Source organism: Oncorhynchus keta, chromosome 14 (assembly GCF_023373465.1).
Source record: "Oncorhynchus keta strain PuntledgeMale-10-30-2019 chromosome 14, Oket_V2, whole genome shotgun sequence".
Taxonomy (NCBI): Eukaryota; Metazoa; Chordata; class Actinopteri; order Salmoniformes; family Salmonidae; genus Oncorhynchus; species Oncorhynchus keta.
The window spans coordinates 74,394,417-74,422,061 of NC_068434.1; the positions used below are offsets into that span (position 1 = coordinate 74,394,417).

General features: G+C 43.5%; 1 protein-coding gene across 6 annotated transcripts; it reads right to left on the bottom strand.

Moving 5' to 3' along the window:
- Positions 1-67: 67 nt before the first annotated feature.
- LOC118393987 (homeobox protein aristaless-like 4) lies at positions 68-27,645 on the bottom strand. 6 transcript variants are annotated; one of them, XR_008064264.1, is made up of 5 exons: positions 26,925-27,645; positions 13,972-14,285; positions 8,584-8,712; positions 2,692-4,732; positions 68-2,443 (listed from the first exon to the last, which is right to left on the bottom strand). XR_008064264.1 is itself a non-coding variant. In XM_035787256.2 (4 exons), the coding sequence occupies exons 1-4, from the start codon at positions 27,268-27,270 to the stop codon at positions 4,412-4,414; spliced, it is 1,110 nt and encodes a 369-aa protein (XP_035643149.2). In that variant the 5' UTR covers positions 27,271-27,645; the 3' UTR covers positions 68-4,411. The 6 variants fall into 6 exon arrangements, 1 of the variants encoding a protein (XP_035643149.2); XR_008064263.1 differs by having other exon boundaries at positions 2,568-4,732; XR_008064267.1 differs by having other exon boundaries at positions 68-2,071; positions 2,196-4,732.

Below are 27,645 nucleotides of genomic sequence, written 5' to 3' on the forward strand. Positions count from 1 at the left end.
GAATCCTTCTGCAGTAGCATCATTCACACAACAGTATAGAAAAATGGTGAAATATTGAGCTCTGACCTCCTTGACTAAATGTGTTTTATTGTTTGTTTAAAGGTCCAATGCAACCTCTTTAATCGCAATGTAAAATAATTTCGGGGTAACAATGAAGTTTCTTAATATGATTTCAATATAAATGGTCAAAAAGAAACAACTTCTTAGCAAAGAGCACTTTCTCAAGCAAGAATTTTGCCAGACTGTCTGGGAGTGGTCTGAATGGAGAGAACTAAACATCAGCTCAAATTGGCAGAGCGGGCTGGAGCTCTCTTTCTTAATGGTCTAACTCATTTTATACCAGGCAGGCCAAAACTCCATCCCACCAAAACAGGCTGAAATTTCAGGCGGTCTTTTCAAACTGACATTAACATTAAAAGGCAATTATCATTTTCACTACTTTACAGTATTATTCCAACCTCATCAGGAAATCTATGTAAAACCAGGGAAATCACGTTTTGGACTTGCACTGGACCTTTAAAGAATTGGCGGGAACTATATGAAATCATTCGTGACAATTGAAGCTGCACTTCAATTATCCATAAAAATTGCTGTTTTAAAAAATAAGTATGTGATGCACAACCGTTATGCTCTCAATGCTTGTAAAACAATTTTCTAAAATATTATGTAAGTGCAATAACTTACTGTACTATAGTAACTCACACAAAATATATATGAGAACATGAACACAAGTAAAAGTATACCATCATTATTAAAAAGCCGTACAATATAGCTTAAAGCCACAAAAACCTTTCAAAATACTTGGAAACTCAACAAACCAAGAACACCCACCCCCTTCAGAAGGATCACTCAAAAACCAACCCACAAGTATCTCACAAAGATAATGCAAAACTTTGCATCAAATTAGTAACATTTCAAGGGTCTTTGTAAATTACTGTAAATCAGTCCAATTTACATACAAAAATGTTTTTACATGCACACACAACACACAGTTTTATATTATAAGTATTTACTTATTTTTATTGCCCTGCTTCAGTAGTATTAAAAATGATAGGGGTCGTGTGAAAGGTGACATCACCGAGGCACAGACTGGGACCCCTGCAGGCTACAACAGGATGAGCTGATATACAAGCTGTTTCGCAACGACTTAAATTCTGCATATCTGATCAGTTAAGGCCCTAAGGCAAGCTGTGCCTCGATTAGGGTCGATGAAAAAGTGAAAATTTACATAATAACCTGTGATTCATCCAAGAAGGCTTCATATGGGCTTGTACGTTTCTGCAGTCTTTAACACTGAGCTTTCGGTTTTGTCCTTTTCAATCAATAGAGAACTGCAGATAACAGAACATGTCTATAAATAAAGAAATTAAAATGTTTCCAAAAACATGACGAAAACGGTAAACAAATCAACTGTGTCGACCTGAGCTTCATGTGTGTTTGAGCTCTGAGAAGCACCCAACCCAGCACTATAAACCCTACAAGCCCTAGTCAGAGACAGCTATAGGCCAACCTGAAGCACAGGGCCACTGGTGGCTCTGTCTGTTCTGTCACACAATCCCAGAAAGAATCCCTGTCCACAGATGTCCCAGTGTTAATTAAAAAGGCTACAGCCTGGCTGTGTATGGCCGTAGTGCCGGAGGGGCAGGCATTCGGCCAGAGGAGCGAGAGGGAGAGCCCTAGTGCAGTGTGGGGGCTTCTTTGAAAATGGAGCCATGACAGCTGAGGGGAAGCATGTGCGAGGCATGTTTGTTTTGCATTTATCCCCTGAGCACAGCTGTGTGCACTGTCCTTTTCCTAGAACACCGGAACGCCGTGGCCCGTTCGCCCTCCCAGCAACCCCTTAGAGCGGCCTATGAGCACAGGGGCCCCATCTCCAGATCTCAGAGGAGCACCTCCAACCACTGAGAGACAAGCCATGTTGTCAGCAGTATGTTCATGCATTAGACTTGAACTGCCATGTAAAACTGGATCCAATCTGAGTTGTCATTTTGAAAGGGTTTCTGATCCACTGTTTGTAGATGTTGACAGTTCATCCTGGATCATACATAACACTATATCCTGGCAGAGCTACCTCGTGTAGATGCTGACAGTTCATCCTGGATCGTACATACCACTATATCCTAGCAGAGCTACCTCGTGTAGATGCTGACAGTTCATCCCGGATCGTACATAACACTATATCCTAGCAGAGCTACCTAGTGTAGATGCTGACAGTTCATCCTGGATCGTACATAACACTATATCCTAGCAGAGCTACCTAGTGTAGATGCTGACAGTTCATCCTGGATCGTACATAACACTATATCCTAGCAGAGCTACCTAGTGTAGATGCTGACAGTTCATCCTGGATCGTACATAACACTATATCCTAGCAGAGCTACCTAGTGTAGATGCTGACAGTTCATCCTGGATCGTACATAACACTATATCCTAGCAGAGCTACCTAGTGTAGATGCTGACAGTTCATCCTGGATCGTACATAACACTATATCCTAGCAGAGCTACCAAGTGTAGATACTGACAGTTCATCCTGGATCGTACATAACACTATATCCTAGCAGAGCTACCTAGTGTAGATGCTGACAGTTCATCCTGGATCGTACATAACACTATATCCTAGCAGAGCTACCTAGTGTAGATACTGACAGTTCATCCTGGATCGTACATAACACTATATCCTAGCAGAGCTACCAAGTGAAAGGGGAAATAATGAGGCTTGTGTTAGGGAATTAGAGATGGATTCTCTGCTCAAGGTGCATGGGGTATCATGTTTGGCTTCAAATCTATGAGACCTTTTGTTTTGACTTGATCCAAATGGGAACCTTGGGCAAACAGAAAGCCCATAATGCATAAGATGATGGAACACGTCTAGTATTTCTGTCACCTCCGCAAATCGTGACATGGAGCCATCGAAAGCACGGATGCCAGTTTGCCCCCCGCATTGTTCCATGTCCACACTGAGGTGCAGGGACAGGGGATCCGGTTGTTGCCTGGGGGGGCTTTGCATGAAAAGAGACAGTGGTCAACATTGATGGCGTTAGTCAGCATTTTATTATCCCCCTCAATAACTGTATAATCTACAAAAACTGCATAATCTGTATAATCTACACTGCCTCTCTGCTGTTCAAGGCTGCCGCTGGGTGTTATCTCTGGCAATGGGACTGGAGGGCACTTTTCCTGTAACTCCCTAGGTGGAAATGTGAGGTGAGGAAATGCCAAGGGAGGAAATGGCATGTCCACTTTGAATCTCCTCCTGCAAACAGAGCTGAGCCTGTCTGGTGCTCTCAGACCTGTAGGCCCCAGCAGGCCTGCTGTGCCTCTCTCTCATACTCACACACATACTCATACTCTCTCATACTTCCTCATCCCTGTCCATCTCTGGCTCAGTGACGGTACATCAGCGGTGCAAGTAGAGCTCTCTGTCTGCCCGCACTTAAACAAACCTGGATTGATATCTGACATTTAAATGTTGGAAGGTAGCACCAACCTAAAGTATGCTAGTGCTGACCATGCATACCTGAAAGAGTAAGCTACTTTTGAAATGGTTTACCTCTTTCCCAAACTGAAGAATATGACTGATTTTATCAGCATTCTTTCAGTTAGTCTGACAGAGATGGATCAGCTTTGGGCTTGACCGTTACCTACACCCCTCTCCTTGAAGTGAATCTGACCAAAATGACCTTAGGAAACCCAAATGTAAACACAGACCCAAATCAGGCCGAATGTATGTAAATATGTGAATATCAGTTTGCAGTTTATGTGGTTAGTTGCATTCGCACACAGTCTGACAGAAAGGGACAAGGGATTCTGTGACAAAACCAGGATCAAAATGAATTAAAAATACACACTTAACATTTAAATACCGGAAAACAAGAAAGTATAATAACACCTGAACAGAAAAAGCTATGTTGACTCTCACTAGCAGGTGTGTTAGCAGACGCATCTCAATATCTGTACAAACAGCATTACCTGTATTAACTGAATAAGTGCCGGGATTGGTTCAAATCTATTCAGCTTTTTTTGTTATTTTTGTTGTGTTATAGTTTATAGCTACTGTATAACCAGCACATTGTTTCCAACAAGCAACCAATTAATTTGTCTCTTCAAGGATAGGTCTGATTCTTCATTTCCTGCTTCTTACCTCAAGCTTTGACTACCTGACTGACTGTTGTTCATCTCTGATGTCCACTGGTCTCTCCCATCAGAGACACAAAGTAAAGAAGTTCACTGTCCAGATTTGTTTGTCTCTTTTCTCTCCTCTTCAGCAATTTGCTATGGCTTTTATCATCATCATTATTTTAGATTATCAATATTTCTGTTATAGTAGCACAGACTGGCCCCCCTCTCTGCTTTGGCTTGGTTTGGACGTGATGGGGTTCCCAGAGGCCCCTGTCCTGCTGCTGTTGAGGCATCATGTTGCCCAGGAGATGGCTGCACTGTGCTCCTTGGCCTTCATACGCAAGGCGGCGATGCTGGAGGACTTGCGGTCTGGGTCCATGCTGTTCAGATCGTACCCGTTGATCCCTGACCCCATGCCAGGACCCCCAAACAGGCTGCCCATGTGTGTCTGTCCCATGTGACCCCCAGGGTTCGGGACGCCCAGGAAGTCAGATACGCCGCTGCCGGAGTGAGGGTGAGGGGTCATACAGGATGTGACTGAGTCACAGGGCACTACACAGCCTGGTACAGGAGACGCTCCACTGCCGCCACCAATCCATGATGGGTTCTGTATCTGAAACGTAGAGAGAGGACAGGGTCACTTTAAATACCAAAACTATGTGGGTGAGTCAGTGCTTCGTTTTTTCAGAAACCCTCTGTGGACTGAATATGATTATTGCAGAATGAAGGATGTGGTGTGTGTTTGACATCATGTTTACAAACAAAATAACCAACCGAGGATACTAATGCAATACAGCACAAGTTGTAAAATTATTTATTGTCATATTTTGCTTCTTCAGTGAAGTTCATCAGTCTACAACGCTCACCCCCCAAAAAATGGTTATCTTGTGCACCAGCTTCCACTTGTCTCTTCCTTGGTATTTCACCCGGGGCGCTCAATGGCCTAAAGGTGAGGTAGACCTTTTATGGTAAAACGCTTTACAAATAGGCTATGAAGATCAAGAAGACTATGATACCCACCATCGTCTGTCAAATCGACTTGAATAATGAATTAACCTATCAACTCTGTGGCGCAACGTTCACATTATGGTCTACTTGTCCATAGCCTGATATTTGAACGTTGAAAACCCTATTGGAGTGTTGCTGCAGGTCGGTACATAAGTTGAAGGGAAAGACATTTCCCTCCTACCTCAGTCCTTCAACACCTTGCCTGGCTGTCTTAGAAATCTCCATGCTTCCTGTCACCCTCCTCCACGGACAGAGAGAGAAAGCTGCGGTGGTCAGGGAGCTGATAGGGATGTGGGAGTGGGGGTGTTTGAGATGGGGGGACGGGGTAGTGGTGCTGGAGGCTCGCATGGAGTGGCCAGATGTGCACAGAGCTGCATTCCACAGTATCACACACACACACCTGCCCTCTGACCCTCTGTGCAGATGAATAATACATGGGGGGGTTCTCTGGGTCTATGTGAGGGTGTGTCTGGCCTGTCACTGGAGCCAGCCTGACCTCACTCTCTGGGGAGCAGACAGAGAGAGGAGAGAACAGGAAGGGGAGCTGCCTCATCTGGGCCTGCTGATCTGTGTATCACAGAGAAAGGCCTCCCCCTCAGCTTGAACTGCTCTCTCAAATCATTTGTCTGTAACACCCAGAAGATGTAAGTAACCCCACTCTCTGCTCCTCCAAGACCTACCTCACCTCTCCACCATGACAGCTGATGGCTGGTGAGCGTTTTGGCACAAACGGTTGCTGTGGTCCTTCTGTAGCACAGTTGGTAGAGCATGGCGCTTGTAACGCCAGGGTAGTGGGTTCGATTCCCGGGACCACCCATACGTAGAATGTATGCACACATGACTGTAAGTCGCTTTGGATAAAAGCGTCTGCTAAATGGCATATATATTTTTTTTTTTTTGCTGTGTTTCATCCAAGTAGGTGCCACTCATTGGTGGTGGTTGAGGAGAGTTTCCTCTTTACTATGTAAGCATTTTGTTTGAGCATTTGAAAAAACGCTATATATAGTTGAAGTCGGAAGTTTACATACACCTTAGCCAAATACATTTGAACTCAGTTTTACACAATTCCTGACATTTAATCCAAGTAAACATTCCCTGTCTTAGGTCAGTTAGAATCACCACTTTATTGTAAGAATGTGAAATGTGAAATGAATAATAGTAGAGAGTGATTTACTTAAGCTTTTATTTCTTTCATCACATTCCCAGTGGGTCAGAAGTTTACATACACTCAATTAGTATTTGGTAGCATTGCATTTAAATTGTTTAACTTGGGTCAAACATTTCATGTAGCCTTCCACATGCTTCATGTGAAATTTGGCCCATTCCTCCTGACAGAGCTGGTGTAACTGAGTCAGGTTTGTAGGCCTCCTGACAGAGCTGGTGTAACTGAGTCAGGTTTGTAGGCCTCCTGAAAGAGCTGGTGTAACTGAGTCAGGTTTGTAGGCCTCCTGAAAGAGCTGGTGTAACTGAGTCAGGTTTGTAGGCCTCCTGACAGAGCTGGTGTAACTGAGTCAGGTTTGTAGGCCTCCTGACAGAGCTGGTGTAACTGAGTCAGGTTTGTAGGCCTCCTGACAGAGCTGGTGTAACTGAGTCAGGTTTGTAGGCCTCCTGAAAGAGCTGGTGTAACTGAGTCAGGTTTGTAGGCCTCCTGACAGAGCTGGTGTAACTGAGTCAGGTTTGTAGGCCTCCTGACAGAGCTGGTGTAACTGAGTCAGGTTTGTAGGCCTCCTGACAGAGCTGGTGTAACTGAGTCAGGTTTGTAGGCCTCCTGACAGAGCTGGTGTAACTGAGTCAGGTTTGTAGGCCTGCTGACAGAGCTGGTGTAACTGAGTCAGGTTTGTAGGCCTCCTGAAAGAGCTGGTGTAACTGAGTCAGGTTTGTAGGCCTCCTGACAGAGCTGGTGTAACTGAGTCAGGTTTGTAGGCCTCCTGAAAGAGCTGGTGTAACTGAGTCAGGTTTGTAGGCCTCCTGACAGAGCTGGTGTAACTGAGTCAGGTTTGTAGGCCTCCTGAAAGAGCTGGTGTAACTGAGTCAGGTTTGTAGGTCTCCTGACAGAGCTAGTGTAACTGAGTCATGTTTGTAGGCCTCCTGAAAGAGCTGGTGTAACTGAGTCAGATTTGTAGGCCTCCTGACAGACCTGGTGTAACTGAGGCAGGTTTGTAGGCCTGCTTGCTCATCTACACTTTTTCAGTTCTGCCCACAAATGTTCTATAGGATTGAGGTCAGGGCTTTGTGATGGCCACTCCAATACCTTGACTTTGTTGTCCTTAAGACATTTTGCCACAACTTTGGAAGTATGCTTGGGGTCATTGTCCATTGGGAAGACCCATTTGTGACCATGCTTTAACTTCCTGACTGATGTCTTGAGATGTTGCTTCAATATATCCACATCATTTTCTGTCCTCGTGATGCCATCTATTTTGTGAAGTGCACCAGTCCCTCCTGCAGCAAAGCACCCCACAAAATGATGCTGCCACCCCCGTGCTTCATGGTTGGGATGGTATTCTTCGGCTTGCAAGCCTCCCCCTTTTCCTCCAAACATAACAATGGCCATTATGGCCAAACAGTTCTATTTTTGTTTCATCAGACCAGAGGACATTTCTCCAAAAAGTACAATCTTTGTCCCCATGTGCATTTGCAAACTGTGGTCTGAATTTCTTATGGTGGTTATGGAGCAGGGGCTTCTTCCTTGCTGAGCGGCCTTTCAGGTTATGTCGATATAGGACTCGTTTTACTGTGGATATAGATACTTTTGTACCTGTTTCCTCCAGCATCTTCACAAGGTCCTTTGCTGTTGTTCTGGGATTGATTTGCACTTTTCACACCAAAGTACGTTCACAGAACATGTCTCCTTCCTGAGCGGTATGACGGCTGCGTGGTCCCATGGTGTTTATACTTGCGTACTATTGTTTGTACAGATGAATGTGGTACCTTCAGGCATTTGGAAATTGCTCCCAAGGATGAACCAGACTTGTGGAGGTCTACAATTTTTTTCTGAGGTCTTGGCTGATTTCTTTTGATTTTACCATGATGTCAAGCAAAGAGGCACTGAGTTTGAAGGTTGATCTTGAATTACATCTACAGGTACACCTCCAATTGACTCAAATGTTGTCAATTAGCCTATCAGAAGCTTCTAAAGCCATGACATAATTTTCTGGAATTTTCCAAGCTGTTTAAAGGCACAGTCAACTTAGTGTATGTACACTTCTGACCCACTGGAATTGTGATACAATGAATTATAAGTGAAATAATCTGTCTGTAAACAATTGTTGGAAAAATGACTTGTGTCATGCATGAAGTAGATGTCCTAACTGACTTGCCAAAACTAGTTTGTTAACAATAAATTTGTGGAGTGGTTGAAAAACGAGTTTTAATGATTCCAACCTAAGTGTATGTAAACTTCCGACTTCAACTGTAAATACATTGAATTACTGTATTATTTATTATAATTATTACCTGTGCATAGTTCTCAGGTCTGGCTAGAAGAGGCAGCTCGTATGCCGTGGAGAAGTGTGTCCTGACCTGCTGCATCTGACCAAAGCGCTCCCTCTTCCTCCATTTGGCTCGGCGATTCTGGAACCACACCTGCTGGGCAAAGGTCATGACTGAGTCACATAGTCACATAAGATCTATAGATATATATAGTAAAACATTTTGAGCATAGTTCAAAACTGAAAGAAGAATATAGTCAGTCATACATTTTTTGCCTGAACATCCAATAGAACTAAAATAATATGTAGGCCTACAGTATAATATACAAAGCACATAACTTGCACAAACATTGTTGTGATTATAATTGTGGTGCTGTTCTGTGTCTTTTGGCTGTAAGGGGAGGAAAGAGACTGTCATGTGTCTCTCAAGCCTGGGGCTCAGTGAGGCTGGGTGAACTGTGAGCAAGCACTGTACAGCAGCATGGTCTGGCACCTGAGAAACAGTCCAGGAACCTCCAGGGTTGGCCTGGCAGGGGAATCACAGAGAAGGGGACTCTGCCCCTGAGCCCTGGGCCTGGGCCTGTGTGCATGGCTTATTTTTTACAGTCTCCCTCTCTCAGAGAAAGCAGAGACCTGGCTGGAGTTTGACATCTGGGGGAGTTGACAGGCCTTGTGAAGGCCTCCTCTGAGTTCCCCTCCTATCAGCGCCATCAGCAGCAGGAGGTTGAGATGGAGGGGGAGATGTGGAGGGGAGATGGGGGAGTGGGGGAGTTAGTGGGGGCCGGGGCAGAGGTAGTACTGGACCCAGTAAGACTGAAGCATTAAACTTTCCACCACTTCTCAGGAGAATGCCTTTCTGATAGATACAAACAACACTATTATTTTCTGTATGGAAAAAGGGTTCTGAGGATCACAGCCAAAGCGACTGTTCTATCTGCACAGACATCAATGTGCCGAAACTCTCAATGGAAAAAAGTGAAAGAATGTGCTGCTCTGTAGATAAAGCAAACTATTCTTAAGCTTATAGTCTCAAAAGCAGCCAGAAATTCCTTTCCCTGTGATCCATGTGACTCTCAGATTAACTCCATCTACTGTATTTATTGATTCGTGAAGTGGAGGCCTATTCAAAGGGGGAGCCCCCCTTTGAGTTTGATCTTGGTTCTGAGGATGAGCCTTTGGTCAATCAGTTTGTGGTTTACACAGCCACTGCCATACAATTTTCCCTCTCTGCAACCAAGTACACACATACACATGCGTACGCACACACACACACATACACACACACTTTCAGAGGTATAATTAAAAATAGGGTGAAGTAATAAATCCGCTGGTCTGATTCCCTGGGCGGGTGGGCAATTAGAGAGGAGAGGAGAAAGGATCTCTAGGTCTCTAATACAGACAATGTGGAGACTTGAGTACTCAAAACAAAACGTTCACAGACCCTTCCCTCCCTTTCTTTGTCTTCTGACAGGAACGGGGCAATTTTCTCATGACAAAAGTGTGCTGTAATTACCTTTGACATCTGAACCTAAAACGGTTGTTTATTGAAAGCATTATTGTGTTTAAATTTCCATCAAAGCTGGTGAAAGTGATCTGAATAGAGTCGGTCTCAGATGGACTTAGGCCTGGCGCCCTCCCCCACACAACGTCATAGGACCTATCTCAGAGCTGGGTAACCTGATATCAGCCTGACTCTGATTGCACTTTATGTCAAGGCACAGAGCACAGAGAGCACTGTCCCTCAGCTTCACATCGTCTGTTTAGAAAGCTTTACTCACTGATTACACTGATACAGGGAATATATGGGCAGGACATGGTATCACAGCATTTTTGTGAGAGAGCACAATAACTAGCCAATTATTCCCCCTTTTTCTTTCTGCACCCCTGACATGATTTCTCTCTCTCCTTGGTCATTTATTATTTCTTTCCCTCACTCACTCGCACTCTTCCTCCCTTTATAAATCTGAGTAGGGAATTTGGGAAATTGAAAAGTGACATGGGAGAATGTTCAAACCAGAGCTTGTTTTCATTTTATGTTTAATTTCCTGACACCTAAACCCCTGGCTTTCCGATGCTCCCCCTCCAGCCCAGAGGAGTCACACAGACAAGAGAGAAGGACAGCGACGCTCACTCCTCTCCTCTCCTCTCCTCTCCTCCTCTCCTCTCCCTCTCTCCTCTCCTCTCCTCTCCTCTCATCTCCTCTCCTCTCCTCTCCTCTCCTCTCCTCTCCTCTCCTCTCCTCTCCTCTCCTCTCCTCTCCTCTCCCTCCTCTCCTCTCATCTCCCTCTCCTCTCCTCTCCTCTCCATCTCCTCTCCTCTCCTCTCCTCTCACTGCTGTTATCTGTCTCTTTCCTTCTCAATCTGTCTTCATGTCTTTCTTTCAACAGTTTCATACAACCCAAATACTCACTAGCTTCTATTGCCCATGAAGCCCCTCTTCAACTACAATGCTAAATTATGTGGAGAAGAGATTGCAAAGAGTACAGTATGATAGTTGGATGGACTCACTCCTTGGTTCACCTGCACCTTCTCCCTTTGTGTCTTTTGACAGTGATCCACCAGTAGAGTTGTTGATCATGTTCGGACAGTGAGTATCTATCTACCAACAGATACGGTTTGTTTGTGCTTTATGTCCGACTTCTCCCTAGACAGGATTTGTTCCGCAGAACTAAGTGTTTGTGTTGTGCTCACTGGGTAGTGACAGTAATTGGTAAAGACGTTGACAGCTAAAGTAGCTTAGAGACTTACTATGAGGCTTTAGTTATGTTTCAGCACAGAGAGAAAGAACACAGAAATGCCAAACTGTCCTGGCAGGGAAGCTGCATGGGGATGCAGCCACTTTGAAGTCAGAGACCAGCTTTGAGGATTGATCGTCTGTCACTGCTGTTTCCATACTATAGCAAGGCCCAAATGGACCTGCACATAGTACACAATGGTGGTACACAATGACTAAGTATTTCTAATGTGTATAGTTACCCAGCTGTGAGCACAACATCTATTATCATATTTATATTATTTGTTATTATGCTTATTGATGGGTGGCTGTCCTGTTTTATCTTAACTAAGGTCTGTAGTTTGGTCCTTAACTCATATTGGCATTTCATGTTACATTATATACTCCACATGTCAAACAACGTTCAGCAACCTCAGAGCTGTGGACTGACAGCAAGGTAGTCTGAGAGACGTGATGTTATTGAAACCCTTGACCTATGACCTGTAGATGTATCTGGAGTGCAGATGACTCAGAGCTCAACCGACTTCCTCCCTTTGAAACTAGTAGACAGAAAAAACAAACTTTCTCTGGCTAACGTTTATAGTCAGGCAAGTTTACAAGCTCCTCTTGTTCTGTCCTATTAAGTGGACTAAAGAGAGGGTATTTCGGTTACAATCTGAAAAACACTGCCTTAATTAATTTGGAAATCTATTGACAACCACAAAAGTGAAATCTCAGTGGAATTCCAATCGACAAAAACCCACAGTACTATGAGCTTTTCAGCAGGACAAATTATTGTGGATTTTGTTGAACAGTTTGTCCACTTTAGATGCAGAATTCATGAAGTGTGAAGCTCCTTTTTTCAGAGTAAAGAGCGGAAATTCCTGTTCTTTGACTGACAAGGCATCTTGTGTCTTTTATCTTTTTCACTTGAATGGTTTAAGAGGGTCAGTGGGAGAACTTAGGCTGTAAAGGGCCAAGCTGAACTACCCCTCTTTCTCTCTTTCTCTCTCTCTCTCTATATATATATATATATATATATATATAGAGAGAGAGAGAGAGAGAGAGAGAGAGGACAGAGAGAGAGGACAGAGAGAGAGAGAGAGAGACAGAGAGACAGACAGACAGACAGACAGACAGACAGACAGACAGACAGACAGACAGACAGACAGACAGACAGACAGACAGACAGACAGACAGACAGACAGACAGAGAGAGAGAGACGGAGAGGGAGAGGGAGAGACAGGGAGAGAGAGAGGGAGAGGGAGAGACAGACAGAGAGACAGACAGACAGACAGACAGACAGACAGACAGGGAGAGAGAGGGAGGAGAGAGAGGAGAGAGACAGAGGGAGAGGGACAGACAGACAGACAGAGAGAGACAGACAGACAGACAGATAGACAGACAGAGACAGACAGAGAGAGAGAGAGAGAGAGAGAGAGAGAGAGAGAGAGAGAGAGCTCTAGGCAGAATTACAACCCTCTGGCTTCAGGGACTTCCTGGGTTTCACTGTGAGGGGTTTCTGGCCACTGCGCCAGCATGTCATATAAATATTCAGCCTGATCTCATCCCTCAGACTCTTTCACAGAGCACTTGCTCTCTTTACTTTCACATGACGTTTGTATTTACAGATATTTGTGTTGGTATTGTACTGTATATCGTGGCATGTTTCCTATGGAATAGTGCATGATGGCTGCTGCGAACCTCACAACTTACCAGAGACTCAGGGGAAGGTTTTCACACCTACCCCCGAGACCACGGGAGGGACACATTCTTCCTGAACAGGATGTTAATGAAAGAAAAACACAATGAATCCAAGGGCATTTGGTAGTGTGTGTGTGTGTGTGTGTGTGTGTGTGTGTGTGTGTGTGTGTGTGTGTGTGTGTGTGTGTGTGTGTGTGTGTGTGTGTGTGTGTGTGTGTGTGTGTGTGTGTGTGTGTGTGTGTGTGTGTGTGTGTGTGTGTGTGTGTGTGTGTGTGTGTGTGTGTGTGTGTGTGTGTGTGTGTGTGCTCCGAATGAGGGGAGTCTCATCATCTATCCACCAATGCTGGAATGTGGCAGTAGTCATGGAGGGATTATATGTAAATCAAAGGTCACAGGAAGGTTGAATGTTTGTAGCACCGGCCTGGTTAGACACTTGCAGAGCTCAGTTCAGAGGTTCAGAAGTCCAGGGGTTCAGGTGCAGGCTAGGGTTTGGAGCTGAGCAGAACCAAGCGTGTCTCCTCATATGTGGATGAAAGTCTGCTCTCTTGACAGTGAACATATGAGGCCCAGCTCGATCCTCAGCCCCTTGGGGGCCCCTGCCCTGCGTTGGCCCCTACTCCCACATTGCCAAATAAATCTCACTCTCACCCTGGTGGCTTGGTGACGTTATCTCTCCAAAGCCACAGATGTTGAGGGATTAATGTGGTTCTATCCACAGTCTCCAAGTCATTGGCTTTGTCCTGTTTCTGTTCAAGTCCTTTCAGTAACTAACAGCCGCCATCTGATTCGAGATAGCGTTGGTCCTTGTTCCTGTTTGGCCAGTAAAGGATGCTCAAGTATAGACCTTTACCAATTGTGCTTCTGTTTATAATGGTGATCATAACTGTTATTGATGTGTAATGAAAGGGATACTGCTAGACTGAAGTCCCAGATCTTCACAGGACCTGTGTAAGTAGCGGTTAGCAGTAGAGCTCCTCTCAGGTGAGCCAGTCTTACCTGTACCCGGGCCTCAGTCAGGTCAGTCCGGAGGGCCAGCTGCTCGCGGGCGTACACATCTGGGTAGTGGGTCTTCTGGAAGACCTTCTCCAGCTCCTCCAGTTGGTAGCTGGTGAAGGTGGTGCGGTTACGCCTCTTCTTGCCCTTGTTGCTCTCACCTTCGCCCTTGTCCATGGGGCCGGCCATGTCCGAGCCTGGTCGGTCCGAGGGGCCCTTCACGTCTTGATCCTTCACACTCAGGTAGCTGCCGTCCATCCCAGAGGGGTCAGAGTTCGGGGTCAGGTCAGAGTCTGTCAGTCCTGAGCTGTCTTTACCTGGAGAGAGGATGAGAGAAGGAAGGTGTTAGAACACAATATATCTCGTACTGTGCTCAATTATTATGGATGTGGTTATTATTGACACCCTGTGTTTTGGGACTGATGTGCAACAGAAAACTAATTTAGACTGTGTTTACAGTATTATATAGCACTAGCACAAGCACCAAATGACTCTTGCAGCATGTTGTTCTTTGAAAGCTCCCTGGCCAGTTAGTTGCAGGTCTGGACTCTGGTTCATGGTGTGGTTAGGAGTGGGGGTGTAAGCTGTGTGACTCCCAGAACACTTCCTCCATACTGCTGCTCATAAATCATGGAAACAGACACCCTGGCAGGCAGTAATTGCAGAATAGTAGAAAATGACAGGTTTTCACGTCTCTCTCTCTCAGTATGGTTGGGTTTGGAGTCAGGTCTTACGCTGGGGGAACTCAGGCCTTTAACACAGACGCGTGGTCTGTGGTGTGGCTACAAGTTGAAGCTCACTTACTAACGAGACTAAACTAACCCGGCAACAAGAGTGTCAGTGGCAATTTGCTGGACGGTAATTTGTACCGAGGGGAAACACACACAGCAGCCTATCCGTGAAACCTCAGTCAACCTACTGATCATAAATTCCCATGATGCTGTTTGTGCCAGTGTGCCGTTCGTTCATTATTCCACTACAGTGCCAATCCTCTGTGCCCTTACTGCCCTCCCTGCTTGTGGATCATTAAACTCTCTCCATTACGGCTTCTATTAAGGGGTCTGTTTGGGGTCCTGGGAAGGCAATGTGTTGTCATACTCACTCATATGAACTGCAAACCCTCCCCCTTGGGCTCTAGGCTGTTCAAGGGGGTATAGAATATGGTTTGGGGTCCAAGCCAAACCTCACATCTGCTTCTCAACCCCTCTGCTTGGTGACGTCCCCTCTGGCTCGGTCTAGTGGTGAGTCCAGGCACTACGCTCCCCTCTGTTTAGCTTAGCTCTAAGAGACAGGGAGTTATTTTAGGGAGCCCAGGGTTGGGATGTGCTCATTTCTTATCTGAGGCTGGGGTAAAGCCTTGTCAAGTTAGAGCCAGGGGGTGTAGGTGTGCATGTGAGCTTCTGGTGTGCGTACTGCTTTCAACACAGCAGGGCAGCATGCCCTCCGGCCCTCCACACAGAGCCTTGTTGGGTAATGTGCTGCAAGGTGAGGGGACCTGATAGCGCATCTGATGATACACACACCCTCGGTCCCCCGCCCTACACACCTTTCAAGGACTTGAGTAAAGGGAGCCGCATAACAGTCAATGACACCATAAGAAATATAAGCCGTGCTGTAGGATTTGTTTACTGCAGGGGCCACACTTAGGGAAAGCCCCTCTTCCTACCATAACATTGTAATATAGTTGTTCACTTATACCAATCACTGCTGCACTGTTATGTTTCACCCGTCTGATTCTCAAAACCTCCAACTCTCATTCTGTCTGTTATTGTCATACTGTAAGTTAGAGCTTTTCCCTCTGAGTTGGATATGAGGAAAAAGATTACTCCTGGTGTTGGTAAATAATTGTGAGGGTCTGATTTGAGCCGTCTCAGCAGCATGCTCATTCTCTCTGGCTGTGTCCGTTTGCCTTCTCCACGCTGCTGCCGAGCACCCTGGCCACTGTGGACTGTCAGGCAGGCAGCATCTACTGGGGCCCGGGCCCTGGCCAGGGGTATAATGGCTCCCACATTGCCTGCTGCCTGCCCAGGACTGACACATCCTGTTAAGCCTGAGACGAGCTAGCTCAACCTAAATGTAAATAATTTCTAGTTATTCCCTCATCATATGCCCTGCACCGATGGTCCCAACAAGGCAAGGCTGTCAGGCTTTTTGAAATCAAGGGCTCTCTGCTGATCAAAGACTCTTGTTTATGCCCTGTGTCATTGATGGTTTTTGGCAGGCGCAGGGTATTGTGACAATCTCCCGCTTGTTATTCGTGCGCTGGGCCGTGGCTGCGAGGCAAGGCATTCTCCACTGCCCAAGGTGAACAGCAGTGGGCCCTCCCGGGGGCTGGGCCATATGGATGAGGAACATGAGAAAGTCTTACTGCAAATAATGTCAGTCAGGATACCCATGCAGTGGAGGGAGCCCTGAGTGAACACAGCCATTAAAGGCTAATGTTGAATTGTTTCTTCCTCAACAGAGTTGAGTTAGTAAAAGACGGATAGAAGGAGATATGCCTGTAGCAAGAAGCCCACTGAGAGTAATTGGCATGGAGAGGTCCTTCTGAAATAGCAGAGGTAATATTTTTGCCATCTCAACTATGGAGGTAAAGAGCTTATCAGTCATCACTAAAAGTAGTCATCACTAAAGTATTTCAGAAATACAGCATCATTAAATCAAATCAAATTGTATTTGTCACATACACATGTTTAGCAGATGTTATTGCGGGTGTAGCAAAATGCTTGTATTCCTAGCTCCAACAGTGCAGTAATATCTAACAATTCACAACAATACACACAATACACACAACCTAAAAGTAAAATAATGGAATTAAGGAATGTATGAATATTAGGATGAGCAATGTCAGACTGGCATTCCTCACTACATTTCATGATCACTGATTGGGCAGGCAGACATTTCCATTTAGCATCATGGTGGATTTTCCTGAAGATAACTGATACTCAGACACTTTCACCTTAGCTGATCGGATTAACAATCATATTTTGGCTTAGTGAAAGTATGATATGTTATATACTGTATAAAGCAAAGACACTTCAGTCTCTATGCCAGGATATGTTCTGACATGCTGCTGTAATTTATCAGTGGTTTACAACCCCCCTCTCATTTTCACCTTTCACCTGTTATACAGGTCTAGATCTCAGCATCCCTGATACAACACTTGGAAGCAAGCAGACAATAAACTCCTCAGTCCCTTCTGCTAAAACCTCATAGCGTGTTTCCCATTTAGAGGAATCTGCTCTACAGCAGTGTTCACTGATTTTTTTTTCTTTTTGACTTTGGATCCAAGATTCCACATCAGTTCCAATTACAGCTCTCTGACGGAGAGAGGCACGTCTGGAGCCCATTGTTCTTTGTCTGCCCCAACCCTGTTAGGGATCTGACATACCAAGTCTACAGTGACTGTACAACTGCTGTGATCTAAAATTGAAAAAGCTTCCCTGTTCCCTTCCAGTTGTATGACTGCTGTCTTATGCTATTTGTATGTTTGTTTAAAGTAAGAAATAATGAGATGTGATACAGAACTGTGGCTGTGTCCAAGTACAGGATAGTTCGGAACTGAAATCTTCATATTATTCTTTACAATGTCAAGGAAACAGAATACTCTACTAAATCAGTCCAGATCTGACCAAGCTGAAACCAATAGGGTCTGAAAGCAGAGTTCATCAGTGGGTGAGAGAGAAGAGGGGTGAGGTTAAACCAGAGAACTAATTGGCAGTTTAACCCTAACAGTATTCACACCTGCCTGCAGAGCAACCCAGGGTCTTGTAAACCCTTTTTAATAGCGTCTACATTTCCCCACAAAAAAATGTCTTCAAACGTAATTTTATATTCTGCACTGTAAGTCGTTTAAAAAGTTGTGTCCACAGAAAATGTCAAAATAAGAAAAAAGATGGTTACGTTAGAGTAATAGATATGATCATCATAGCAGCTATGCTATGAGGGGTAAATGACTATAGTTCCTGCCCTTGGATATCTGTGCTGGACCCCTTAAAGTTAGCAAGGGTCAGACCTTCACTGGGGACAGACGTTAAGTCGCTGTCAAAAACGAGAGGGGAACATCAAAGTGTAATTTAACTGGCAGTAAAGCGACAGGTCGCCTCCCCAGCCTCTTTATTGAAAAGGTTGGCTAGGGTCAGCTCACAGCATTTAAAAGAAACACTATAAATTAGACACCCTGCAGTGACTGAGAGCGATTAATGGCTAAATATTCCCAAACCTGAAAAAATATCCCTAAATATTAGAAAACGTAAATAAAAGAGATTAAGTGTGTGTAGTCTAGGCTTGATAGATCCCTGTTTTGACTGGACCCAGGAAGCAGAGGACATTTGTGTAAGCTGTTTTCTCTGCTAAGCATTTATTTGTAACTCTAATTTGGTTTGTTTTTCCTTCTTAAAATATGGATTGAATCATAATGGGAAGCTTTGTGCTCTGAAGTCCCGCCAACTCTGTGAAGTCCTGTCTTCCTGCTCGTTCCGCTGGCTGTGAGGCTGTTACATAAAGACAGACACACTAACTAACACAGGTATTGGATGGAGAGACTGACTGGTGTGTTGAGATGTAAACTTTATCATGCCTACACCATGACGAATGAAAAGTGATGTGAGAGACATTGATCCATTTTATTGCAGCCTGTGAGTGTGTCACCACAAGGCATTAGCATGGGAAGAGCCTTATTAGCAAGCCCTCTGCCTACACGGCCATTTGCAAAACCAGAGCTAATCGCCTACCCAAAGGCAGATGGAGTCGAGTCTCAGCAGTTCTTATAAACCAGTCCTTCTTAAACGATCTTGTTCCTGGTCAGGAGCACCATGACACCACTACGAATAGCACCGTGGTATGAGTAGGCTATGGTGTCAATTGCAGTCATTGAAACAGTTCAAGGTTAGCCTAAGTTGGTGCTCACTAGGCCCATGCCTTTCTTATATCTTGCTGCCCTCTCATATGCCTGATGCCGTAAACAAAACCTTAGCTAACGGATGAGAAAGTTCCATAAGTACCTCTCTGACTAGCTTATAGCTACAGTAGTTTGGGAGCATCTGATAGGTACTTTGAAGTCAAACACTGAGAGGGATGATTCATCCCATCAGGCTGCTGTGAGGTGCACACGCTGTGCCAAAAAACAACTGCTATGGGAGCGTATCCATAAAGCCTGAGACACTGATAAATCACCCCTCTCTCTTCAAGGTTCTTTATCTGTCTGAGAGTCTCTCTCAGGCCCTAGAGCATGGCAGGATCTCCACTAGCCTGAGGCTGGGCTAGGGTCTACTCAGTGCCTTTTCCACAGTTTGGCTAGCACTAAAACAAGGTCAAAACAGTGTTAGACAATTACACATAAGATGAAGGAACAAAGCTCTATTTGTCTTTCTGAAACCAACTTATTAGCATATCTGGAAACACTTTCCCCTGCTCTTATACCCATGTAAATACACAGTAATAACGGTAACAACACTGTATGTTGTGTTGGAGATATAATACCCAGTGTAATGCAAAGTTCATGCAAAATAATATTTGACTGCGTATGCTGTGGTTTTAACCAATACTGTACTGAAATGACTAAAAGAAAGAAAGACTTCATGTTCCAATAGATTTGAGGTTATTTGAATGAGTGCAGAGGGAGACCCCTTGAGAGGGGAAGGCTTCTTAATGTGAGATCCTCTCAGTTTATCTAACAGTTGACGTTATGTTCCCTCCTCCTTTCCCAGTGAGGTCTGAATCTCTCGGGTGATGTTAAAAACCACAATGAAGCAAACACACATTTTACGAGTGCACGGGAATGCCATAATCAAAGACAGGTTGGTCACTGTCCTCTTAGCATCATGTGGATTCCACTTCTGACAATGGCATTGTTATACTGAAGTAAATACAATGTGGAAAGAGCACTAGATTGTCCTTGGTGGTCCAAATTGTTAATCACTTGGAACTAAGCAAAAATTATCATCTGCTTGTGAAATAATATATAATTTCATATAGGCTTCTTAAAATTCTTTCATCAGCTCCCCTGTGAACTTACATAGTACTCATTAGGAAACACCATGTGAAATAATGTGATTCAATGGGTAGTTTATCGAAAAAAGCAACACGCTTATAATTTCAGTTCTTGTGATGGGTGCCACTGTCCAGGCCAATGGACATGCTAACTTTTTACTATACTATAATGTCTGAGAAAATATATACACAGTAGGTGACATTACAGACTCTAATCTTCTGGGATATTCTTTGTGCTGGACGTCTGATCAGTAAGCATCCTCTGAGGGCCTCAACTATGGAGGGTTTAGTTACACAGCAGAGGATCTGACTGCCGGGCTGAGAGAAGGCCTGGAGTACAAGGTTCAATGTAGCCCTGTCGCACTCCGGCCGGGCAGATTGAGCCTAATGTAAATTGCTGTGCCAAAATACGAGTTAACTGGTAAAATGATCCTAGGTCCTTGTCACCTCTAGTCATGTCAGCAACCTGCTGAAGTGTGTCCTGGTTCTCCAGGCTTCACAGCACTTCCATGGCTGGTTTCTATTACCAGCTGCTCATATCAATCAGCACAGATGGACAGAAAGGAAGGCTCAAATGGTTGTGCTGTACTAAAGACGGTAGAGAGAGAAAGGGCAGCAGATGGGGTGTTGGTGGCTTCAGTCTAGATTGAAAGGATCTCACAGGACAGTTGATTCACACCTCCTATATCCTCCCTCTCTTTGAGTGAAAACACGAAAACACGATTGTAACCGCAACTATGTACCAAATGCTTGTAATGTCACAACAAAGGCTCTCCCTCTCTCCGTCTATAGCTCATGAATAGTTCATGGAATGTTAAAGTAAATTGTGATCTTGACTACAAATGTTGCGAAAATATAATGTATGTTTCTGTTTGGATTATTTGGGGTTTTAGATCGATTCGCTCTGGAGAATTTTGGGGTACAGCTCTTCTAAAAAGGAAAGGAAACCAGAGTTAAAGGTCTCTGTGTCCTGTCCTCAGGGGGGACAGTCAAACACCATAAGAGGAAAACTCCTGTTGCTTCAAGAAAAATACAAAGAGATTGATGTTCCTAGTTTGAAGGTTAAGTTCTCAGTGGGTACACTGACCCCTTTAGACACTGTAGAGAAGCCAAGGATAGCTATCTCTGACAATGTGCATTGTTTGTGTGTGTCAAACCAAGTCAAGGCATAATCTATTATTCCCTCTTATTCTATTCTACTATATATTTTCATGTAAAAAAACACAATCCACCAATGTAAAGGCCACCTGTTGTCAGATTTTATCAGGTTGAATTTTGGCCACTCTCCCTGAGATGTTCAGAGCCAGGCCCTAAATATCCTATTACCTGGCGGAGAGGAGTCTGGTTTATGGAGCCTGGAGTCCAGTGGAGTCTACAAGCTTTTATCACTGCATGTAGACCCGGCTAGGAAAGGCACTGCTCTCCCCTACTGCTAATGCACAGACCTTGTATATGTTGTCCCTGAAGTAGCATACTGTTGGTCCAGGGTTGCTGGACCTGAGAGAACCTCAATGTAACTGGACTGATGGGCCGTAGAAAGTGTCCCATTGTTTCATCTTCAGAGGTTTGAATGGAGGAATGGTTGAAACCATGCCATTTGTTACCCTGTACTCTTTTGGAGCAACAGTTTTTTTTTTTACCATAATTCAATGGTGGCTTAGAAAACCTGTATGAATATCTAAAGGGTTCTAGCTGTCCTTTACAATTTGGTTGACGAAACAATGCATTTCCCTTTGCCTCATTTCTAAGTTGCAGGCACAAAGTATTTGTTTCCTTCCTCTTACAGTACATACAGATTTGCAAGCACAGTACAGCATGTTAATGTCCACAAAATCATTCACTGATCCTTTCAATCACTTGCAACCCACCCCATAAACAAATATTGTATTGGTGACATGTTGTGTATTTGTATGCGGCACATGTTTAGCAAGGTTACACAAACCAGTCACCTCTTGGACAGGCAGGGACTGCCTGTGCTTACTGGGGGCTGGCCTTTGAATGTATACAAAAACCTGGGGGAAGTGCTGATGTACATCTGAGTCACATTAATGGTGGAGGTCTCCTGTAGTGCTGAGACGTTCCTGCCTGCTCTTTAACACTCGCTCTATCTGAGGAGTCAGTCATACCTGTGGTCAGGCAAGGCTGCTGCAAGGGTGACTTCCACTGTAAAAATGTGCACGTCTACCCAGCCAGTCTGTGATACCAACTTGGTCCTGGGCCTCCCCTGTGCACGTCTACCCAGCCAGTCTGTGATACCAACTTGGTCCTGGGCCTCCCCTGTGCACGTCTACCCAGCCAGTCTGTGATACCAACTTGGTCCTGGGCCTCCCCTGTGCACATCTACCCAGCCAGTCTGTGATACCAACTTGGTCCTGGGCCTCCCCTGTGCACGTCTACCCAGCCAGTCTGTGATACCAACTTGGTCCTGGGCCTCCCCTGGGAGCAGTTTTGTTTTTTTGTCTTAGCACTACACAGCTGATTCAAATAACCAATGCTTGATGATGACTTGGTTATTTGAATCAACTGTGTTTTGTGCTAAGACAAAAACAAAACATGTGCCCTGAGGGTATCTGTTGTAAAATATTAGATATGTAAACTTCCTTTTTAGTGGCTCACTTATTGCTTTAATAAGATACATTAGGACAGCATCATTAGCCTAAGTATTATTTATGGCGGTTTGTTTGGGATTAACAGCGGCAATCATTTTCTTTATATCTACCGAGTGTACGACCTTATGTAGACTACAGGTCACTGGCAAGTTCAGCTGAACGCAAAAAGAAACAAACTCCCTTGAAATCTCCCGAAAACAGCGCTGGTATTATCTTCAAAGGACCCCGCCGTGTCTAACGGGAAATATTGTAAAGACTGTGACTCCAGGAATTTCAGCCTACCTGCTTAAGCCTGATTGAAGTAATAACTCACGAAGTCCCCGTTGAATTACCTGCCATGGCTTATACCTGTGGTCGAAACCAATAAGGCTCCCAAGACCAGGTTTAGGGTCTTTAAAACGTGACCCTAAATAAGATCTCGTGAGTGATTATGTGATCTGGTAGGTTTACGGAACATAAAAGCTATTCCCCGGACACAAACGCATTCCATTGCAAATATAACCCCAAGTTGATAGGAAAGTGTGACAATGTGTTTGGGTTTTTAGTATAGGCCTATGTGATTCAAACGCACCTTCAAATCGATCATTCAATTTTCAGTTCGTGTCTATACGTTTTCATTAGTTGACTTTGTATATGCCGAGCATTTTCGTAATTTCTTACAGGTTTATGTGCAGGCCCTGATCTTTTCCGCGCTATATTACGCACGCCTCTCCTGTGAGTCATTACTTACCAAAGGTTAAGCAAGGCCATGACACAGGATTGGAAATTAAATATATGAACAAGTGAATATTATTTTTTAACTTGAATAACTTGTAGGCTTAATGTTTTAGGCATACCACGTTTGGCGCCCGTGCGTAATGTGCTTAAATGACCAATAGAGAAAAGACTCCACATACGCGTTCAAGTTTGAATCAGAGTATTTTCTCATTTATTTCAGGTGAATATTTTCTTGTTCAGAATTATCTAAATATTAGAAGCCATATAATGACTATATAATAGGCAACGTGTTGCTTTCTGAATAATAAAGATGTGCATACGGTAAATGACTTCTAGATGTGCATACGGTAAATGACTTCTGATTCATCATAATATGCTCATATGGTTAACTATTGTTTAACTACTATTAATATTATTATTATTATTATTATTATTATTATTATTAGTAGTAGTAGTAGTAGTAGTAGTCGTATTCCCATAGATTCCAAGCAGTGATCGATCAGTCGCATACTCTTGACAAAGCAAGTGTCTGGTGTTCGTATGTTGTTGTCTAAAGTTATTTGATTAAACCAAAGAGATTCGATAACATCTGCACAGCAGACCATCATTAAATCTTATATTGATGGCTATGCTATGTTACGTCACCCGTTTAAACTAATTATGTAGCGAGGAAAAGACTGATTGGTTTATGTGCTTTTATTAGGGTTTACAGAAATCCTATTCTGGCACGTTAGTGGCATGTTTTCAGTGCCCAGCCCTCCTCCGTAACTCAGCTGTAAATACTTAATTATGTAATAATAATAATAATAATATTACTGTTATGATGATGATGATAGTCTAGTCATCAACAATAATATAATCTTTATCCTCATTAATATCATCCTGATCCTCATCATGGTAGCCATTAGCCAATGGTAAGAACAGCATGGCAAAGTTTAACTGAAGTTTCTTCATGTGTACTTTTTTCTCACGCTAGACCAAACAATTGATCAATGTCTTCTCCTTGACAGCAGTGATTCAGTGCTTTCGCTTTTATATTGACATCTCAACTCGTTATATCCTCTTTGGTTGTGTCCCCATTTTCTAATTTTCACCAAGGACAGGACTCCTGTCGTTTTCACTAGATATTCACTAGAATATCTGTAATAGTGATTCATTAACATGTTTGGTGAAGCCTATACTTTCGTTTAATCGAACCGTTCCCATGCACAGCAGTGCAAATTGATATTAGTATATTGATGAAAATTGTGAAATATTCTAATTTCATTCTATAATTTCAGTAATCTGGCATTTGCTTTTAATTTGGATGTTGTTTGTGTTAGCAGCACTGTCCAGTGTCCATACGTTCACTGTGCATGCATCTTTAGTGTCGGTTTTGTTTTTCTATTTATTAATCCCGAAAAACAGAAAACGGATGTTATTGTTATGTTATAAATCAGGTGTAATGGGTATACATTTACATTTTCTAAATTACACAGATGGATGGAAAAATACTTACGTTTCCTCACAGATCGCTTGGTTGATTTTCGAGCATGATTAATTAAGGATTATTGAAATTGTGTTTTTTTTACTTATCCTTGCGCTTAATGTTACCTGTAGAGTTCAATAAACTATCATGTGGTTCGATCATCGTCTATGCACTCTTACTTGTAATAAAACATTTGAAGAATGTGCGTTTAAATGAAGGAACGTTGGACATCTTTGATCTAAATGTAGCCTGGAACTGAGACAGAATTTGGCCACATTTAATGAAAATGTTTTAGAAGTGAGCTAACTGCTCTTTTTTTTATCTAGACAAGTTAGTTAAGAACAAATTCGTATTTACAATGACGGGTTAACTTCCTAGTTTTACCTTGTCCGCTCGGGAACTCGATCCAGCAACCTTTCGGTTACTGGCCCAAAGCTTTAATCACTAGGCTACCTGCCGCAATTGGTTTATAGAGACTTCGAAACGTGAGACTGACATAATTATTTGGCAGAAAGTCTTAGGCATATTTTGCCTGTATTATAATTGTAGCACTGCTTTAGTCTTGTTGAAGTCACCCATTTTCTTGAGGATTCATGGCCTTTTACGTATCGAATATCATCTGGCTTTGGTCACTAACTTCTCAACCATAAACAACAAATGAATCACTTTTGAAATTTGTAATAACTCCTAAAAAAATTCTTAGCACTTGTAGCCACTCTCCTGAGAGAGGTTCCAGAAAGCTTTTACCGCTGTATTTGATGCTTCCCTCCAGTTGATCATCTGAGAAGCCGCTGTATGTCCGTGGGTTTTCATCTCACCCACAAGTTGCTCGCAGATGGTTAGAGAAAGCGATGGATTTTGCGGTATTTGTGTTAAATTTATAGCATGGGCGGATTTTTCCTGCGCTCAAGATGTGCCCTTTGTTAGACCTCTGCAGAATATTTTCAACATAAAGATATAGTTCGGTTAATCAGTAGAGGGTATTATTTCGTATTAAGAATTAAGAATTGCATGTAGGTATTTTACACATTACATATTAATTTAATGCAACGTAACTGTGGGTTTCGAGTTGCAAAGTTAAAGTTTGTGTTTCATTGTAAATTCAACAAATATTTCTTAAGAACTTGTGATCCGTTACATTTTATTTTATGGTCATACAAACATCTATAAGGTCACCAATACCCAAGTCACGCTAATGCAACGTTTCTGCAGAGTGCACGTAGGCTATTGTAGGCTAGAGGCCTTTACAAAATCAGGCTGTTTGATCAGCAATGTTTTAGTTACAATCTCTAATTCACCACAGGCTATCAGTTTGGGCAATCTTTTCGACAAGAATCGGATTATCTTTACCTTGATATCATATAGGTGCAAAAACGTGTGTGTGTGGGTGTGTGTGTGTCAACGATGGATTCTTAACATTTGCAAACTCCCCCAATATCTATTGCTCATGAGACAATATTGAGTAAGTAGCCTATGGATGTAAAGAGACTTAGGGATAATAACAATATTGTTCCGCTGATAAACTATTTCCCATATTTTTCATGCTTGAAAACGTGATAATTCAATTGTCCGATTCAGATTCAGTATTAAGGATTGTAATGCAGATTATCGCATTAAATATAGCCTAATTTAATTCAATCGCCAAAGGGAAAACGTGATAGTCGGGAAGGTTATGCCTCTTCGTAATTGTGTTACAGGGGATAGTTGTGGCCATAATATTGGTAGTAAGTTGTGAAGTCCATTACATTGAGTTTGTAAAGACTCATGCATTGACAAATGTTCATATGTGAGTAATCACGTCTGCTATCATCCCGGGTGTTGGATAATATCATATTATCCAACACCCGGGATGATAGCAGACGTATTACTTCACCCATTTATTTTATTTTATTATCGGTTTTGGTTATTGGAAGGAATTTCTCAATTTACAGGAAACTGTTTAAGAGGCATGTGGAGACAGGCATAACGTTCCCAACTTTACGAAAATACTCTAAACATCCCTCATAGTTGGGGGTATAGTCAGTCAAGTGAACATATATTTACACCGACCAGTGTATACAGAACACAAGCACAATTTATGTTGTCATTTGATGCGGTTTCTCCATAAGAGTAAACAATACCGGACACGGGAAATCTCCGTTCGTTCGAAACAGAACTGTGGTTTTACTCACCATAGCAGGGAATGAGCGCTCCGTTGTGTCCGCTTTCTTGGTGCAGTTTGCCTCCTTCGGGGGGGGTTTTGCAAGAAGACCTCTGCATGAAGAGGTGGTATTTGTTAAAGGTGCCTTCCCCAGTGGTGACATCCAATGACTGACACTCCTGTTGGAATGGGCTCCGAGACTTTTCTCCGTAAGCCTGACCTTTGTTTGGCAGGAAAGTGGGGCTGTATTTGTTGTCACTTACTTGGAATGTCCTAAACGGGTTCGTCTGATGATCCCTACCTTGCGGTGCAGAGGGGCTATAATATGAATCCATGGATGTCATATCGCAGTATGAGACGCACGTCTCGGCGTTCATGCCTAAAAAAAGTTACTGGGAGAAAAATACTTCCAAACTTTTTTCTTTCTTTCCGTTTTGGAAAGGGAAGCAAAAAGATACCCTCACTCTCTCTCCCTCTTCCACATACGGATGAACACACGCATACACACTGTCACGCACACACACATACACTGGCACGGCAGCTGTGTTTGGTTATAAAACGATTCAGATGTTTTCCAGGAACCACTCGCTGACCAAAAGCTAAAAACTCCCCTTAAGGTTTAGACGAGTAACAAAAATGCGTCTTTCTTCAGAAGATGCAACCCAGATCTCCCCGATATACACTAGAGCTGTGTGGACTTTAAGTCAAGACATCTCCGGAGTCATTATGTTGATCAAATGAATGGGTGATGT